The sequence below is a fragment of the Etheostoma spectabile genome, chromosome 10, assembly GCF_008692095.1.
Source record: "Etheostoma spectabile isolate EspeVRDwgs_2016 chromosome 10, UIUC_Espe_1.0, whole genome shotgun sequence".
Taxonomy (NCBI): Eukaryota; Metazoa; Chordata; class Actinopteri; order Perciformes; family Percidae; genus Etheostoma; species Etheostoma spectabile.
Genome location: NC_045742.1, coordinates 22,409,298 through 22,429,189, shown reverse-complemented (window position 1 = coordinate 22,429,189; position 19,892 = coordinate 22,409,298). Strand labels below are relative to the sequence as shown.

General features: G+C 35.7%; 1 protein-coding gene across 1 annotated transcript; it reads left to right on the top strand.

The window, feature by feature from the left end:
- The first annotated feature begins 426 nt into the window (after window positions 1-426).
- On the top strand, window positions 427-10,035 carry faf2 (Fas associated factor family member 2). Its single transcript, XM_032527724.1, has 11 exons — window positions 427-489; window positions 2,267-2,335; window positions 2,522-2,656; window positions 2,957-3,033; window positions 3,119-3,257; window positions 3,367-3,452; window positions 3,695-3,786; window positions 6,062-6,239; window positions 7,064-7,235; window positions 8,366-8,509; window positions 9,304-10,035. The coding sequence occupies exons 1-11, from the start codon at window positions 427-429 to the stop codon at window positions 9,484-9,486; spliced, it is 1,338 nt and encodes a 445-aa protein (XP_032383615.1). The 3' UTR covers window positions 9,487-10,035.
- The last annotated feature ends 9,857 nt before the right edge of the window (window positions 10,036-19,892 follow it).

The following is a 19,892-nucleotide window of genomic DNA, read 5'->3' as shown; positions in this document are numbered from 1 at the left end:
GTTGTTCTGTATTCTGCAGATAATCAGCTGTTAGTGCTAAATGATATGACATTTATCAACTAGGTAACAATTCTTTAATTATTTAGTTTACTTTTCATTACCAATGAAATCAATTGGCTGATTATTTTCTCATTTAAGTATTTGGTCAATAAATCTCATAAGAAAGTGAACAAAACGCCTTTCATCAAACTGCTTGTTTGCATCCCCGGTTACAGTTAGGGGTTAAAGAAGTTCCGTGCAAATCATACAATCGGTTTGATAGATTATTTTGGACCATGGTTACAATAACCCCAGAGCTCTGAGGTGATCACGCGGGCTACATCCAGAGAGCTAGGCGGCGGTAGCCCGCAGAGGTTGAGAGCGCAGCCAGCATCAGGAAAAGACAGCTGACGTTGTTACGCCTTGCTAGATGATTGGCGAGGTAAGATGGCGGCGCCAGAGGAGCCAGAGTTGTCTCAGGCGCAGACTGAAAAACTCCTTCAGTTTCAGGTAGAAAGCCTAATCCACACTAGCACGTGTCCATTTGAAACATCATGTTAATACACTATCGTTGATACAGAGTCACTGTAAATAGGTGGAATTGTGCGTGTTTAAACGCGTTTTGTACAGTCAACTTACCCTAGCCCCCTAATGCTAACGTTAACGTCAACTTGAGTCAAAGCTAACGTAAGCAAAGCTAGCTAACGTTAGCTAAGATACCTAACTAATTAGCAGACTTTTAGGGCTATGAATGGACTGAACTGGCCTAACGTTTGTTATACTTTACTCAAAGGCGTATAACAAATCCCAATTTGTTAACCAACATCACTTGTTTTTAATATAATTGTTTTGGCATTACGGTAACTTACGGCTAACGGAAGGTGTCCACTGTCGCTCCATACTGGACACTTGCTGAGTTAGCATCATAGATCTCCGAGTTAGCGTTAGCTAAGCAGTTAAGATCGAACTGATGTTTCTCCGCGACCCAACTGTTTTCAGCTATGCTGATTTAAATTGTTGGTTTTACGATGATACGAGTGATGGAACTTTCCTCCCCCTTTAATATGTAGGCTGTTTGAACTATCTTCACTTCTAGCTATAACGTCACAAATATATAAATTGGGAGCTAGCTAACATGTAACGTCATCCTGCTTGGTATAGCTAACGTTGAACTGTTTTTTCTCTGTGCACGTTGACGTTAATTTAGCTGCTCAACTCAATAGTATTGTTACTTTAATTATTCCATTCCAACTCTTTGACAACCGACACAGCTTAGTTTTGTACAATTTAGAGCTGCACAATATACGGAAAATTATGTGATAACGTTAACATTTTTGAATATCGCGATAACGACCCTTGCAATGAATAAAACGTTACCGAGTTCTGCCTTTCTGCTGTACTGCCAAAGTACAACAAATTGTAAAAACAAATTTATAATTATTTATTATTTCTAACATTTTATTGAACAAATTACACATTGAAGTAGGGCTGGGCAACATATCAATATTAATATTATAATATAATATCGTGATATTGGACTAGATATCGTCTTAGATTTTGGAAATTGTAATATTGTAAATGAGTTAATGCTAAGTGTTGTCTATTCTGGTTTTAAAGGCTTTATTACAGTAAAGTGATGTCATTTTCTGTGTTACCAGACTGTTATTGCTCTTCTGTTATTTTTACCTTTACCCACTAAGTCATTATATCTACATTACTGATGATTATTTATTAAAATCTTATTGTGAAGATATTTTGTTAAAGCACTAATTGTCAACCCTATAATATCGCCACAATGTCGACATTGAGGTTAGGACAAGAAAATCGCGATACCTGATTTCTCCATATCGCCCAGTCATACATTGAAGTGAACACAAAAGGCACCAGTCGAAATGTAAATTCTGGAGTGTGGTCTAGACCTGCTCTATCTGTAAAGTGTCTTGAGATAACTTTTGTTATGAATTGATACTATAAATAAAATTGAATTGAAATGTGCTGATAGTTACAAGTGCAGTTTTTGACAGATACTCTTATAACTAACTCAAAAAGATCTCTGATTATCTTTCGCAATGTGTTTATTTCACAAGTTAAGATTTTGTAATGACATTACAAAAAAATTGTGCAGCCCTAGTACAATTCATGCTGACTTTTTTATGAAGAACTTGACTGCCGTGTCAAGTTCTTCGTGACGGCTACTGAAGCAAACCCTGACTCTATACAAACTTGCCTTTGTGCTTTTATGAGTAACCTGAAGCCTTTAGACTGACTTTCTTTTTACGTTTGACAGGACCTAACTGGTTTGGAATCAATCGACCAATGTCGTCGAACATTAGAACAGCATAACTGGAACATAGAGGTAAGACTGACATGTTTTTTAATGTTTCAGAGGGTTTACAACTGGATTTTCATGGCTCTGTTTACATTTTTATTCCTATACAAATTCTGTGAACTGTGCTGTCTTGCTCTGAGTTATGTCATTATTTTCTTTTTGGTTTATTGAATGATTTGACTCAAGTATGTTGGGCTTAAATGTATGTTTCAGGCTGCAGTGCAAGACAGACTCAATGAGCAAGAAGGAGTGCCCAGTGTGTTTAACCCTCCACCATCCAGACCATTGCAGGTCAATACAGCAGACCATAGAGTATATAGTTACATCGTGTCAAGGCCACAACCCAGGGTAGGTCTGCAGGTTCTTTTTAAAGGATGTGTTTTAGGATGAAACAAAACCCCAAACAAAAAAAAAGATACTAGAACAATTTTCTGTAAAACTTTTGCTAATGCTTGATGCAAAGCCATACTGTAGCGCGACTGTTACTTTTATGCCAATCCTTGAAGGTCCAGTCTAAGTGGTTTTGTTTTTAATTGATTTTGTCATTTCAAATTGTACTTCAATGAAACAAAACATAGGGAAGCGCCCACCAATCATAGAATTGTCCACTGTTTAAAAATAATAGACTGTCTTGGTTCTTCTTTACAGGGATTAATAGGATGGAGTTACTACTTGATAATGCTACCTTTCAGATTTACATATTACACACTTCTGGACATATTCAGGTAATTTAAGCACGTTGACTTAAACTCTGAGCTGCTGAATAGCGCAAGGTAACTGATCGCCACAATATTCCTTTTTTTCTTTAAGGTTTGCCCTGCGGTTCATCAGGCCAGATCCTCGTGGTCGTGTGACAGACCCTGTCGGAGATGTTGTGTCCTTTATTCATATTTTTGAGGAGAAGTATGGCCGGTCACACCCTGTATTTTACCAGGGAACATACAGCCAGGTGAGTTCAGACGGATAATTACTAGCACATTTGTTTCTGCTTTAGTTGGTGGATAACGCAAAAATTACAATATGTTGCTTTGCTTTTTGTTCACCCTAAAAACTTGTAGGCACTGAATGATGCCAAACGGGAGCTCCGCTACCTATTAGTGTATCTTCACGGGGAGGATCATCAAGACACTGACCAGTTTTGCCGGTATGAGACTCATGTCCTTACTTAACTACTTCACCTGAGACATAGCGCCTCCTGTTGCTCAGTGTCATGTGGTTGCAGTTCTTCAGTTCCTTGAGTTTGTCTTCACTCAAGCTTATGAAGGAACATAAGCTCTAATGTTATTAGTATATGTATGTGTAACCTCTGTGTTTTTATATCCATGTGCACATGAAAAAGGTGTTCCCTCATTCATTGTTTTGTGTTTCTGATTGATCACTTCCTAGCTCCACGTTATGTACAGAAGAGGTCGTAACTTTCCTCAACACACGAATGCTCTTTTGGGCATGCTCAACCAGCAAACCTGAGGGCTACAGAGGTATGCAAATGTATTGCTATTAAACCCACTATATTTTGTGTAAGCTGTTAATGAATAGGTAATATATGTTAATATGTTGCTCTGATCAGGAAAAAAATATTGGTTTTGTATCACCAACATATGTAAGCACACATGCATCCCCTTCAGGGCTGGGCCATATTGACCAAAAATAATATCTCTGAATTCTTAGGCTAAATGACGATACAAAGCAAATAGCCTATATTAAATAAAAAAATGCCTATCTCTACAAAACATTCTTCAGTTGTTTTCTATAACAATAACTGACTACAATAACAGGTTTTAGTCTCCTGCTCCAAACAGTGAAACCCACACTGTACTGTGACAACTTTACTGTTGACCTCTGCTTCCATAGCCAACAGCTGTCTGGTCTGAGCACACCCACCATCTCTCTCTGGCTCTCACACACAGTAGGCTACACACTGAGCTATTCCTCAAAGGAGCTACTTTACAACACAAGTCATCCTTCTCAACCCAGTTGTTCAAGGTAACTTTAGTGTCCCCGAGTGGCGATTGTTTGTGCAGACAGACATAAGGAAAAGACACACAACAATACAGCAAAACATGAAATGCCCACAGTATCTAAACACAATAGTTAATAGATACATTTAACACAGTTCTGGCAAATTGTTTAAAATGGAAATGGAAGTCGGGATAAAGGAGTTTCTGGGTCTATTGGACCTGCATCTAGGCATGGAGTACCTGCAGCCTGGGGGAAGAAGCTTAAACTATGGCAGATCAATGCTATTGATTGGGCCTTTGCCACTCTGCTAGAGTGGATGAGGGAGAGAGTGGGGAAGTTAAAGCTGCAATCTTGCTACATGTCCTGACGGTACTCTCTAGTCGTTTTTCTTTTTTTTTTTTTATGGACATAGAACCAAAACAGAATATTAAAACAGGAATAAACAATCTCATAAAAGTGGGGTCAATGTTAGAATTTTGGGGTTTTGATAAATATACATACACTGGTGAGCTTTGGCACCAACCGCATCAGTGTTTGGTTCAAAACATAACATGCTGTCAGTTATTGTGTCAAGGTAATTCTATTCTTGCACGGTCTCAACAGGTTGGCCATCAGTGATAGTGGGTGGAAGGGGGGGGGGGGGGGGGGTACTGTTTCCTAAAATCAATAATTCTTTAGTCTTTGAGACATTTATGTTTAAAAAGAAGTGCTTACACGAATCATTCAAATCTTTTACTATTGGTCCATGGTCAATCACACTTTAATTGAGAAGAGACACAATGACAGAGTCATCTGCAAATATAAAAACCTGTCTACCATCATATTGGGAATGAAATTCAATTGTGTATAAAACAAAGAGGAGGGGGGAGAGGATACATCCTTGGGGGGAGCCAGTAGAAGACAAGATTGCTAGATAAAACACCATTATCTTTAACCCTTGGGGATCTTGAGGAGTGTTTTTCCTCCAAGATGCAATGAATGTTATGTTGTGCTTCAACGTTTATGTTTTAGGATTGAGCAGCTGATCCAGTAAACAAGCCTATCTCTGTCTTCCTGCTGTAAGGAAGTCTTGGAGAGTAAGGCAGCTTTATTTGTATAGTGTGGAGCAAACACATGCCTCTCACTCACTTTGTAGAGCTCGGGCACAATGGGGCAACTGTCTGATTGTATTTTCTGGTGCAATGTAACTTTTTTACTGGCTCCAGGGCATCGGGCAATCCTTATTGTTGGAGCCTGTCAGGGAGTTAGCCGGGCAGACGCAGTGAGGGAGTGGTTGCATGGTTACGAGAGAGATGCACAGGCACGGCTTTACAGAAGAAATTTGTCATTCAACTCAACATCAAACTATCTTGTTATATAAATAATAAATTTATTAAAAAGTCAATATATAGCCCAGCCCTAATCCCCTGTATGAAAGAGATATGAGACAAAGTCAAACTGGCGGATTTGAAAGTTGGTAAAGTGCCACTCCTTATGTTTACCTGAGGGGATTGTCCTTTTATCGTGTTTATTGTGTTTATAGTTTTGAGTTCCTCATTGAGGAACTTTTGAGATATGTGCGTGCTTTGAAAATCATCAAAAAAAGCAAGTCCGGGGAATAACTGGGAGATTGTTTCTGGAAACATACGCATGTTGAGTTTCTCAAACGTAATTCCATTCACCTTTGAGTGGCAATTAAAATCTCAGTGGAAAACTCAAAACTTTGCCATGTGTGTGTTAATTAGATTAATAAAATGTATAGTAGCACCACTGTTGAAACGGAGATTCAATGTGTAATATTTGGGTGTGCTTTAGTGTCCCAAGCGTTGCGAGAGAACACCTACCCATTCTTGGCCATGATAATGCTGAAGGACCGCAAGATGACCGTGGTGGGCAGGCTCGAGGGTCTCATTCAGCCAGAGGACCTCGTCAATCAGCTCACCTTCATCATGGATGCCAACCAAACCCATCTAATGTCAGAGCGCCTTGAACGGTAAATAAATGCGTAGATAGATTGCTTGACATAAGCCATCCCATCAACATTTCCATTAGTTTAGACTGGAAGTTCCATGTTGTGATTTTCAACAATCAAAAGGTTACGGCCTGTAGTTGGTGATTAAGCAGTTCATTTTCAGTCTCCAAGAAACAGTCCAAAACATGTAAATATACAATTTATCAATGATAATCTATTCTTATACTGTTTCACATTGATTCTTAGTTCAAAATAAGTATTGCACATATGATTAAAGTTAATCTTTACTAATCATATTACATTGTTTCTATAGGCAGAGGTCCTTGGCCTTTAGCCCAAAATTATTTTTAGATTTATTGCAGGAACAATAAATCTGTATGCAGACTAGTATCCTAGTTCTAAACACATACGCTATGAAGGAACCCAGGCAAACAAGCTTGGCCAAAGCACTATGACAACAATCAATCAAAGGCAGTGGGGTGCCAGTGGCTCAGTCTTTTGGGAGTTGGGTTGGGAACCGGAGGGGTTGCTGGTTCTAGTCCCCATATGAACTTAGGTACGCAGGTGGATGGGTACTGCCAGGGTGCTCTTGAGCAAGGCACCAACCAATCTCTCCCCACACACACCAAACCGCAGAGGGCGCCTGTTCATCTCTCCATTAGTGCATATATAGCACCTGAGCATGTTTGTGTATTTCAGGCCTGTGTGTAATAACAGAGTATAAATTGTAATTGGGGATCAATAGAGTTAAATTCAAATTAAATGAAATAAAATCTTTCTGTTTAACGCCACATTCTGCTAGTAAACCTGAATAATTTATAAGGACACGTCATACTTGATTTCAGGGAGGAGAGGAACCAGACCCAAGTGCTAAGACAGCAGCAGGACGAGGCTTACCTGGCATCCCTTCGCGCCGACCAGGAGAAGGACCGAAAAAAGAGGGAGGAGGAGGAGCAGCTGAGGCAAGAGGAGGAGAAGGTCCGACAGAGTGTTCTTGCTGAGGAGCGGAGACGACAAGTCAGTCTTACTTTCCATTCTATCATGTTGTACATGCCCATCTATACATGGAGATCTTTACTGATGAATTACTATTTTATGTTAAGAGACGGTAATCTCTATGTGTGCATGTGTGTGTGGACACACCTCATTTAATGCGTTTCCTTTATTTTCATGATTATTTACATTGTAAATTATCACTAAAGGAATCAAAACTATGAATGAACACGTGGAATTATGTACTTAACAAAAAAGTGTGAAATAACTGAAAACGTCTTATATTTTAGTTTCTTCAAAGTAGCCACCCTTTGCTTTTTTGATAGCGCTCCAAACCCTTGGTGTTCTCTCAATGAGCTTCATGAGGTAGTCACCTGAAAGGGTTTTCACTTCACAGGTGGGCCTTGTCAGGGTTAATTAGTGGAATTTCTTAATGGAGTTGGGACCATCAGTTGTGTTGTGCAGAAGTCAGGTTGATACACAGCCGACAGCCCTCCTGGACAACTGTGGAAATCTGTGCTTAGGTCTGACGAGTCCAAGTTTGAGATCTTTGGTTCCAACCGCCGTGTCTTTGTGTGACGGAGAGAAGGTGACCGGATGGATTCTACATGCCTGGGTCCCACCGTGAAGCATGGAGGAGGAGGTGTGATGGTGTGCGGGTGCTATGCTGGTGACACTGTTGGGGATATATTCCAAACTGAAGGCATACTCAACCAGCATGGCTACCACAGCATCCTGCAGCGACATGCCATCCCATCTGGTCTGCGTTTAGTTGGACCATCATTTATTTCTCAACAGGACAATGACCCCAAACACCTCCGGACTGTGTAAGGGCTATTTGACCAAGAAGGAGAGTGATGGAGTGCTGCGCCTCCACAGTCACCGGACCTGAACCCAATCGAGATGGTTTGGGTTGAGCTGGACCGCAGAGTGAAGGCAAAAGGGCCAACAAGTGCTGAGCATTCTGGGAACTCCTTCAAGACTGTTAGGAAATCATTTTAGATGACTACCTCTTGAAGATCATCAAGAAAATGCAATGAGTGTGCAAAGCAGTAATCAGAGCAAAGGGTGGCTACTTTTGAAGAAACTAGAATATAAGACATACATACAATACTTTTTTTTGACCATGTTGGCAATTTCTGTTGTGACTCCAGACACTCGAAGAAGAGAAGGAGAGGAAGTCAGAATGTCTTCCCCCAGAGCCACCTGCAGATGATCCAGAAAGTGTCAAAATAGTGTTTAAGCTGCCCAATGATACACGAGTAGAGCGACGATTCCTCTTTGGGCAGTCTCTGACGGTAAGCACCACTGTTTCAAGAACCTGTGTACACACCCGGTTGACCCTGACTGGTTTACCTTACAGTGGTTTTGAGATGTGACATTTACTAATTTGTTCAAATAAATTTAATCCACACGTTTTAAACCACGTGCTGTACAGTAGGCCTGTACGATTCAGGGCAAAATATAAATCATGATTTTTCTTTTTTCTTTTTTAGCTTAGAATTGATGTCACGATTATGTCGTGATTTTTTTTTCTTTTTTTTTCTCTCCATGAAGTTTGATGTTTATTGCACACATGAACCATAACAAAACCAATTGGCAGTACTAAACATAGATTTTTTCCCCCCCACACCTGTAGCACATTGCGCATCACCACAAGCCTGTAGACTTAGAGGCCTCGCATTGCAGCATTTGGGAGTGCTTTTTAACCAGTTTAATACAGTCTGTTTGAAACTCACAGAAGAAAGTAGTAGTGTTTGTGATGCAGTTGGATCATAAAATTAAATAAAAATCAAAGTCATAAAGAAAAGAAATTAAAGTTATTTAAAAATGAAATAACGGACAGGAGTGAATTGAGATGACTATTTCATACAGATTTATCGTGCAGGCCTAATGTACAGCCTCCTCTGCCCCCAATTAGGGATGTGTTAATCGAATACTACTGGGCCACATATGAACAAAATTTTTTTTTCAGACACTGTAATGGATCTCACATGAAGCACAAAAAATATCTCATTATTATAGGCATTTCTTCTCCATAACTACTACCACGTGTGGTTATTTAACAATTTGCTTGACTACTTTTTCCCAGGTAATATACGACTTCCTCTTCTCTTTGAAAGAAAGCCCTGAGAAGTTTCAGATAATTACAAACTTCCCTCGCCGAGTCCTGCCCTGCCTTCCGACTGAAGAGCAGCCCAACCCTCCCACGCTGAAAGAGGCGGGACTCAGCCGCTCCGAGGTCCTTTTTGTTCAGGACCTTACGGACGATTAATAGATGAAATACCTCCTGTACATGGAAACCCCTTTTACCTCCAATGCCCACCCACCCCCGTTTTTTTTTTTTTTCTTTCTTTTTCTTATTTTGTTAAATGGCCATTATGCACAAGGGATCATTGAGATAAAATCCTAACCTGGAAAAATGTACCACTCTGCATCCAGTCCAGTCCTTGTTTGGTTGTGTTAACAGGGTTCCCAATAGCCTGGAAAGTCTTGAATTTTATCAAATAAATATTTCTTGAACTCCTTTCTTGAACTCAACTTTGTATCCGTATGGAGAAAGAAATTTGTTTTCCATTGTCTGTTCTAGCTACCAGTTAATTCTTGTCCTTCCTCTCCAGTAACTGTTGCATTTAATCATCTGCTAAAATGTACTGAAACTGACAGTTTTGTGCAAAACCAGAACCATATCCCGAATTATTTCTGATGAAGGCAGGTTGTATTAATACCTATGGACGCACACGGTATGCAGCATGGAGAAGGTTGGATTTCTATGATGGTGTGAATGCCTTGGCTATTTTGATGTTAAAGACATGATGTTTGATCCATGTGTCCTAATTCAACAATGTTTTTGTTTCCTCCACTGATTGTCAAGCACAGTACTGGTATAAAATGGAGGGTTGGCATTGCCACGATTGTTAATCTATGTGGTGTGGAAAGCAAATGTACTACTTCATGGTGCAAGTTGGTGGATGTGGGCATAAAGGAGTTATGGGATCCCGGTTTTAAATGAGCCATGACTTGTACATAAGTTAGATATTTAAAAACCCCAAATTTACCTTACAGGTTGTTTTTTTTTGACTCCCCTGTGTCATAAAATGACCAAATGCAGGTTGGTAACTATGTGAAGCAGACTGCTATTGAAGTTTAAACATACAATATTTAACAGAGGCCACAGCTTTTCCATGTGGCGTTATCTAGTATAGTATGAGTCTGCCCATATTGTGCCTGTGGTTACTCATAGATGCCTGTTTTGCCTGTAACATTTAAATGGGCTCATGTAAAGATGTAATTTTCCAACTATAAATTAAAAACATTTTAAAAAAATGTTGGGTTTATTGAGAATGTACAACACTTGCTGGTGGTAAAGGAATCATGTAAGCAGCTCTTTACAGTGACATGACTTGAAAAAGTGATAAAATAGACAAAGTATAAGCATGTCAAACAAGTGATTAAAAAGTTATAAAATAAGCATGTTGAACAAATAAATTATAGTGTGGCTAAAAAAAAGTCAGGTTGAAAAAAAGTATAAAGTCATAAAATATGTTGAAAAAAGTATGAAAAGTCAGTATAGTATTAAAAAATATACTATATCCTAAAAAGGTCATAGTATAGCTTGTCAAAATTGTGATAAATATATAGTATAGTAAGTCAAAAAAAGTCATAGTATAGTATGTTGAAAACGTGATTAAACAGTATGTTAGAAAAAGTCAAAATATAATCTGTCGAAAAAATTATAAAAACGTCCTAGTATAGTATGTCAAAAAGTGATAAAAACGTCATAGTACAGTATGTGAAAAAAGTATAAATAGTATTTAGTGTTTCGAGAAAAAAAAAAGTCAAAGTATAGTATGTCAAAAGTAATAAAAATTCATAGTACAGTATGTCAAAAAAGTATAAAAAGTCAAAGTATATCAGAAAAAGTCAAGTCTGTCAAGTCTTAGTATGTCAATAAAGTGATAAAAACGTCGTAGTATAGTATGTTGGAAAGATTCATAGTATATGTCAAAAACAGTCATAGTATAGTAAGTCGAAAACGTCATAGTACAGTATGTGAAAAAAAGTATAAATAGTATTTAGTGATTTCCCAAAAAAAGGAATTGCATGTTAAAAAAGTTATAAAAAAGTCAAAGAATGGTATGTCTACAAAGTCATGAAAATTCATAGTACAGTATTTCAAAAAAGTATAAAAAGTCTTTAGTATGTCAAAAACGTCATAGTATAGTTTGTCGAAAAAAGTGATAAAAAGTCATAGCATAGAATGTTGAAAAGTCATATTTATAGTATGATAAAAAAAAGTGTATTATGTTGAAAAAAATGGGTAGTGAGGTACAGTATGTCAAGAAAGAGTATAAAAGTCATAGTATTGTATGTCAACGAATGATAAAAATTTCATAGAAGTATTAATAATAAATTTATCAGAAAAAGTAATAGTATAGTACGTATGTTGGAAAAAAATATAAAAAGTCATAGTATAGTATGCTGAAAAACAGTATTAAGTCATAATATATTATGTCGAAAAAAGTCATAGTATAGCATGTCAAAAAATTGGTAAAAAAAGTCATAATATAGTATATCGAAAAAAGTCATGGCAGAGTATGTTGAAAAACTGATAAAGTCATAGTGTTGTATGTCAAAAAGATTACTAAAAAGTCATAGTATAGTATGTTGAAAATTCATAGTATAGTATGTCGAGAGAAATTATGGAAAAGTCATATTATAGTAGGTCCCGAAAAGTGATAAAAAAGTCATTGTATAGCATGTCAAAAAAGTCATTGTATAGTATATTGAAAAAAGTACAAAAACTCATATAGTATGTCAAAAAATTGATAAAAAAATAGAGTTAATTTGTTAACTAAGGTCCGGGAGCAGGGCCACGCCTAAACCACACCTCTAATCACCAGACAGAACTACATATACCGTCCTGCGCAGCCAGGCTCGCGTCTCTGATGGCTTGACCCACCCTCCCTTTCCCTCTCTTTCATCCATCTTCCCTCTCTTCCCTTCCTGCTGCACATCTCTCTCTTGTCTCTTCCAGGTACCGTCTGGGGGGGGGGTCTGTAAACTATTCGGGTGAAAACTGCTTCTGAGACAGAACCCCCATCCTGAGTCTCTTCCACCCGGTCATCACACATCCTCCCAGACCAGCCACCAGACGACATCCACATCAATTCATCCATCTGCACATTCACAATGTTCATCTGCACATTCATAATGTTCATTAAATCTTTAACTAACACATGGTTGTGGCGTGGTCCATGCTAGTGAAAGTCATAATATAGTATGTCAAATTATAATATAGTGCGTTGAAAAAAGTCATGGCAGAGTATGTTGAAAAACTGACAAAAAGGTCATAGTGTTGTATGTCAAAAAGATTAATAAAAAGTCATAGTATAGTATGTTGAAAATTTATAGTATAGTATGTAAATTATGGAAAAGTCATATTATAGTAGGTCCCAAAAAGTGATAAAAAGTCATTGTATAGCATGTCAAAAAAGTCCTTGTATAGTATATTGAAAAAAGTACAAAAACTCATAGTATAGTATGTCGAAAAATGTTATAACATGTCAAAAAAAGTGATAAAAAGTCATAGTAAAGTATATTGGAAAAATTCATAGTGTATATCAGAAAAAGTTATAGTATAGCATGTTGAAAAAAAGTGATAAAAAGTCATAGCATGGTTTGTCGAAAAAAGTATAAAAAGTACTAATGTCGTATATCGTTAATAGTCATAGTATAGAATATCAAAACAGTGATAAAACGTCTTGGTATAGTATGTTGAAAAAAGTGATAAAAAGCGATAGTATATTATGTTAACAAAAGTCATGAAATAGCATGTTGAAAAAAGTCATAGTATAGTATATCCCAAAAAATTATGGAAAGTCATATTATAGTGATGAACAAAGTGATCACAAAAAGTGATAAAGGAATTTTATAGCATGTCAAAAGTCAAAAAAAGTATAAAAAGTTATAGTATAGCATGGTGGAAAAATACATAGAATATGTCAAAAACGTCATTGTATAGCATGTCAAAAAAGTAATGGTAGAGAATATCGAAAAAAGAATGAAAAGTCATAGTATAACATGTTGAAAAAAGTCATAATACAAGATGTTGAGAAAAGTGATAAAAAGTCAAAGCATAGTATGTCATCAAAGTGATAAAAACGTCATAATATAGTATGTTGGAAAAATTCATAGTACATGTAAATAAATGTCAGTGTAGTGTGTCAAAAAAAGTGATGAAAAGTCATAGTATAGTTTCTCAAAAAAAAGTTTTAAAAAAGTACAATGATGTATAGTATATATCGTAAACATTCATGGTATAGTCTGTCAAAATAGTGTTAAAACATCATAGTATAGTATGTCAAAAAAAGTCATAGTACTGTATGTCAACAAAAGTCATAGTATAGCATGTTGGAAGAAGTCATAGGATACTATGTCAACAAAGTCATGGTATAGTATGTTAAAAAAAAACTGATGAAAAGTCATAGTATGATATGTCCAAAAAAGTTACAATAAAATATGTTGAAAAAAGTCATAGTATTATGTTGTAAAAGAGATAAAACATCATAGGATAGTATGTCAAAAAAGTCATAGTATACTATGTCAACAAAAGTCAATGTATAGTATGTTGAAAAAAGTGATAAAAAGTCATAGAATGATATGTCTAAAAAGTTATAATAAAGTATGTAAAAAAAGTCATAGTATATTATGTTGTAAAAGAGATAAAACATCATAGTATAGTATGTCGAAAAAGTCATAGGATAGTAAGTCAAAAAAATGTCATAGTATAGTATGTCAACAAAATCATAGTATAGCTTTTTGAAAAAAAGTCATAGTATAAGTATGTTGGAAAAAGTCACGGTATAGTATATCAACAAAAGTCAGAGTATAGTATGTTGAAAAAAGTGATAAAAAGTCTTAGTATGATGTCTAAAAAAGTCATAATGTATTATGTTGAATAAAGTGATATGAAATTCATAGTCTAGTATGTTGAAAAAGTCATAGTATAGTAAGTCGAAGAAAAGTTATAGTATGTTGAAAGAAGTGATAAAAGTCATAGTATGATATGTCTAAAAAGTAATAAAGTATGTTGAAAAAAAGTCATAGTATAGTATGTTGAAAAAAGTCATAGTATTGTATGTCAACAAAAGTCAGTGTAGGATGTCAACAAAAATCATAGTATATTATGTTGAAAAAACTCATAGTACAGTAAGTCGAAAAAAAGTTATAGTATAGTATGTCGAAAAATTATAATGTAGTATGTTGAAAAAATTCGCAGTACAGAATGTTGAAGTGATAAAAAATCATAATATAGTATGTTGAAAAAGTCATAGTATGGTAAGTCGAAAAAAAGTCATAGTATAGTATGTTGAAGATGAGATAAAAAAATCATGGTACAGTAAGTAAAAAAAAAAGTATTCCATAGTATGTCGAAAAACGTCATAGAATTGTAAGTCAAAAAAGTCAAAGTATAGCATGTTGAAAAAAAGAGATAAAAAGTCATTGTATAGTATGTCGGAAAAAGTCATAGCATAATATGTCAACAAAAGTCATAGTACAGCATGTTGAAAAAAGTTTTTAAAAATAATACGTCATAGTATGATATGTCTAAAAAAAAGTCACAATATAGTATGTTGAATAAAGTGATATGGAAGTCATGCTATAGTATGTTGAAGAAAGTCATAGTGTAGTATGTTGAAAAATATAATTGTATAGTATCTCGAAAAAAAACTAAAAAGTCATAATATGGTAAATCGTAAATAGTCATGGTACGGTATGTCAAAATAGTGATAAAACCGTCTTAGTATAGTATGTTGGAAAAAGTGATGAAAAGTCATAGAATAGTATGTCAACAAAAGTCATAGTACAGCATGTTGAAAAAAGTCATAGAATGGAATGTTGAAAAAAAAAAAAGTCATAACATAGTATGGTAAATAAAGGGATATGAAAGTCATAGTATAGTATGTTGAAAAAAAGTGATAAAAAGTCGTAGTATAGTATGTCGAAAAATGTAATTGTACAGTATCTCAAAAAAACTATAAAAAGTCAGATAATAGTATATCGTAAATAGTCATGGTATTGTAAGTCAAAATAGTGATAAAAACGTCTTAGTATAGTATGCTGGAAAAAGTGATAAAAAGTCATAGCATAGTATGTCGACAAAAGTCATAGTATAGCATGTTGAAAAAAGTCAATGTATGGTATGTTAAAAAAAGTCATAGTATAGCATGTTGAAAAAAGTCAATGTATGGTATGTTAAAAAAAGTCATAGTATAGCATGTTGGAAACAGTCATAGTATTGGATGTTGAAAAAAGTCATGGTATATTATGTTGGAAAAAGTCATAGCATAGCATGTCAACAAAAGTCATAGCATAGTATGGTGAAAAAAGTTGTAGCATAGTATGTCAAAAAAAGTGATAAAAAGTCTGATATGTCTAAAAAGTTATAATATAGTATGTTGAAAAAGAGATAAAACATCGTAGTATAGTATGTCAAAAAAGTCATAGTATAGTAAGTCGAAAAAAGTTATAAAAACTCACAGTATGATATGGCTAAAAATTATAATATAGTGTGTTGAAAAAAAGTCATAGTATAGTATGTTGAAAAAGAGATAAAAAGTATAGTAAGTCAAAAAAAGTGATACTGTAGTATGTCATAAAAACGTCACAGTACAGTATGTTGGACAAGGTCATAGTATAATATGTCGACAAAAGTCATAGTATGTCAATAAAGTAAAGAAAATGTCATAGAATAATATGTTGAAAAAAATCATAGTATATGTCCAAAAAAGTCATAGTATAGCATGTTGAAAAATTCATAGTATATATTAGAAAAAGTCATAGCATAGTATATTGAAAAAAAGTGATATAAAGTAATTGTATAGAATGTCCCAAAAAAATCGTATGGTACCTTGAAAAAAGTATAAAAAGTCATAATATAGTATATCGTGAATAGTTGTGGTGTAGAATGTCAAAATAGTGATAAAAAATGTCTTAGTATAGTGTGTTGAAAAAAAGTTATTAAAAGTCATAGTATAGTATGTCAACAAAAGTCATAGTAAAAAATGTTGAAAAAAGTCAAAAAAAGTGATACATCATAGTACGATATGTCTAAAAAAAGTCACAACATAGTATGTTGAATGAAGTGATATGAAAGTCATAGTGTAGTATGTTGAAAAAAAGTGATAGTACAGTATGTCGAAAACCGTAATTGTATAGCATCTTAAAAATACTATAAAAAGTCATAATACAGTATATTGTAAATATGGTAAAGTAGGTCAAAACAGTGATAAAAACGTCTGTGTTGTATGGTAGAAAAAACCCATAGTATGTCTACAAAAGTCATAGTGTAGTATGTTGAAAAAAGTTATAAAAAGTCATAGTATGATATGTCTAAAAAGTTATAATAAAGCATGTTAAAAAAAAGTCATAGTATAGTATGCTGAAAAAGCTAAAACATAGTATAGTATGTCAAAAAAAGTCAGTGTAGTAAGTCGAAAAAAAGTCATAGTATAGCATGTCAACAAAAATCATAGTACAGTTTGTTGAAAAAGGTCATAGTATGTTGGAAAAAGTCATCGTATAGTAGGTCAACAAAAGTCATAGTATAGTATGTTGAAAAAAGTGATAAAAAGTCATAGTATGATAAATCTAAAAAAAGTCATAATGTAGTATGTTGAATAAAGTGATATGAAATTCATAGTCTAGTATGTTGAAAAAAGTTATAGTATAGATTGTTGAAGAAGTGATAAAACATCATAGTATAGTATGTTGAAAAAAGTCATAGTATGTCAAAGTGATAAAAACGTCATAGTATAGTATGTTGAAACAATTCATGGTATGTGTCAGAAAAAGTCATAGTTTAGCAAGTTGAAAAAAGCGATAAAAAGTTATAGTATTGTATGTCAAAAAAAGTAAATTGCATAGTGTCTTGAAAAAAGTATAAAAAGTCATAACATAGTGAATCGTAAATAGTCATGGTATAAAATGTCAAAATAGTGATAAAAACGTCTTGGTATGTTGGAAGAAGTGATAAAAAGTCGTAGTATAGTATGTTGAAACAACGTCATAATATAGTATGTCAACAAAAGTCATAGTGTAGCATGTTAAAAAAAGTCAGTATAGTAGGTCAACAAAAGTAATAGGGAATCAGGAATTAGGGAGTGGGAAGATGGATGCCAGGAAGAGGGGTGCGGTGGACCGGGGGAAACTCGGGACGTGAGGATATCTGAAGACCAGGATCCGAGGAGGAGACACAGGAACGTGGGAGAACCAGGAGCATGAGCCGAGGAGGAGACACGGACGCGTGGAGCGGAGAAGGAGGCTGATGGAAGCGGGGCGCCGTGGGAGGAGGACCGAGGGTTGAAGCCAGCTGACTGGAGGTAAGGAAGACAGGATGGAACTGCGGGGAAGAAAACAGAGAGGTGAGTACATGGAACACAAGGAGCCGAAACTTTAAGAGATTAGATTAGATTAGATTAGAGCTGACGAGGTTCACCGGTGTGACTGGAGCAACAAGCAGAGGACAAGTGGACGAAGAGCCGGGGGAGATGTACTTTGGGAGATGGTTGATGACAGGCAGGTGTGAGCACTGCAGTGGGAGCAGTTGATGACTGATGACGTGCAGGTGTGCGTAGTCAGCTGGCTTCGGCAGGGAAGCGGGAGAAACCAAACAAAACAGGGAACAGGGCAGTCCAACAGAACAGGCAGACAAATAGTTCAAACAAAACAAAAACTCAGCCAGCTGGACTCCAACCATAACAGTAAAGCATGTTTAAAAAAGTCATAGTATAGTATGTCAACAAAAGTCATAGCATAGTATGTTGAGAAAAGTGATAAAAAGTAAAAGTATAGTATGTTGAAAAAGTGATAAAACATCATAGTATAGTATGTTGGAAAATTCATAGTATGTGTAAAAAAGTTTATAGTGTAGTATGTCGAAAAAAATGATAAAAACTTAAGTATAGGATGTCAAAAAAAGTAATTGTATTGTATCTCGAAAAAAGTATAAAAAGTCATAATATTGTATATCGTAAATAGTCATAGTATAGTACGTCGGAAAAGGTCATACAGTCCCTGACAAAAGTCTTGTCGCTTGTGTACAAATTGACCTGAAGTGCCGCTGAAATATATTTCTAATCAAGATTTATTTACAAGAAATGGCTCATTTTAATCCCAACAGCTTTTGTAATAATGTGTCAGTGCAAAAAGAAACTTTCAAAAAGTATTCTAATATTCACAGCTTGGTAAAGCCCATTGAGTCAATTTTTGCAAAGACATAAGTGTTGTCGCCTTGTCATATTAGCTTCACCTGTGATTAATAATGGATCAATTAGGTCTCAGGTGTGTATAAAAACAACCCCAGTACACCAGACCTTCACATAACTGCAACTAGACCTCTGCAAACATGCCTAAGATTCACCCTGAGACTAAAGTTTGGATTATCAAGAGGCTGAAGACCAGATCCACTGCTGATGTGGCAGACACCTTCAATGTGTCTCAGCGTCAAGTACAGAGGATAAAAAAAAACATTTGAAGACACTGGAGACGTTTTTGACAAACCCAGGTCAGGCAGACCTCGCGAGACAACTGCTCGAGAGGACCGTTTGTTACTCCTGATGACTTCATCAATACATTGGATGAATCCTTGCCAAACCGCATGGATGCAGTCTTTCAAGCTCATGGAAGTCATACAAGATATTAAATTTGGATCTCACAGCACCGCTATTTAATTTGCTGACATATTTTAGTATTTGCAGTCAATTTGTTCAATTTCTGTATAGGTGACAAAACTTTTGTCTTGCCAAAATGTGACCTTTCTGTCTTGTTTAAATAATAAATCTTTTTTCAGTGAAACTAATTTATTTCAGTGCATTGAACATCATTTGGGAGGGTTTTAGCTTTTCATATGAGCTATTTCTTACACCAATTGGTTAATTAAAAGTCAGGTTAAAACCTTCTGAGCCCGAGACACTCGCCCACGAGTAAAAACGTACCTCTGATTCATAGTTTAATAACTTTTGAACCATATAAGCGATTTACTCACTTTCGGTTTCGTTTGAATCCTGACGATTTCGTCTTTACGGAGGTCTTTTCCGGGTCTTTCTAGCCTCTACAGGGGATTTTCGATCCAGCCTGGAACTTCAGCCTCTTTGGGCTTTAAATCCATACTGTTGTATCCAAGATTGGTCCACTTTATGTCCATAATTCATCGCGTTTTGGCTCATTTCTGCCGCCGAATCGTTCGTCTAATCTCTGGTCTCCCGCTCTGTGTCTGTACTGTCTATTTTTCAGGAAGTGCATGCCCATATATGGGAGATAAAGGCACCCCTCTTGTATGGAAGGCCAGAGGGGACAAAAATGCCTACATACTCTATTAAAGGCCAAATGTTGCACTATTTAGACACATATTTGCTTGTATAACATTGCTGTGGGTGTAATATCAATAAATATGACATTATTATGTTATTATTGGCATACGTAAATGTCATGAGAGCAAAACGTCTTGACTTTTTTGGAAAAAATGCATGTATTTTGTCAACTGTATAAGTTATAATGATTATTTCTTCACAGTGTGACTCCCAAGACATATGACAAGTGTTTTAGAATGGAAAATGGCTTAGGTTTTACTTAAATGTCAGTGATATCAATACATATCTGGAAGATTCATTTATTTAT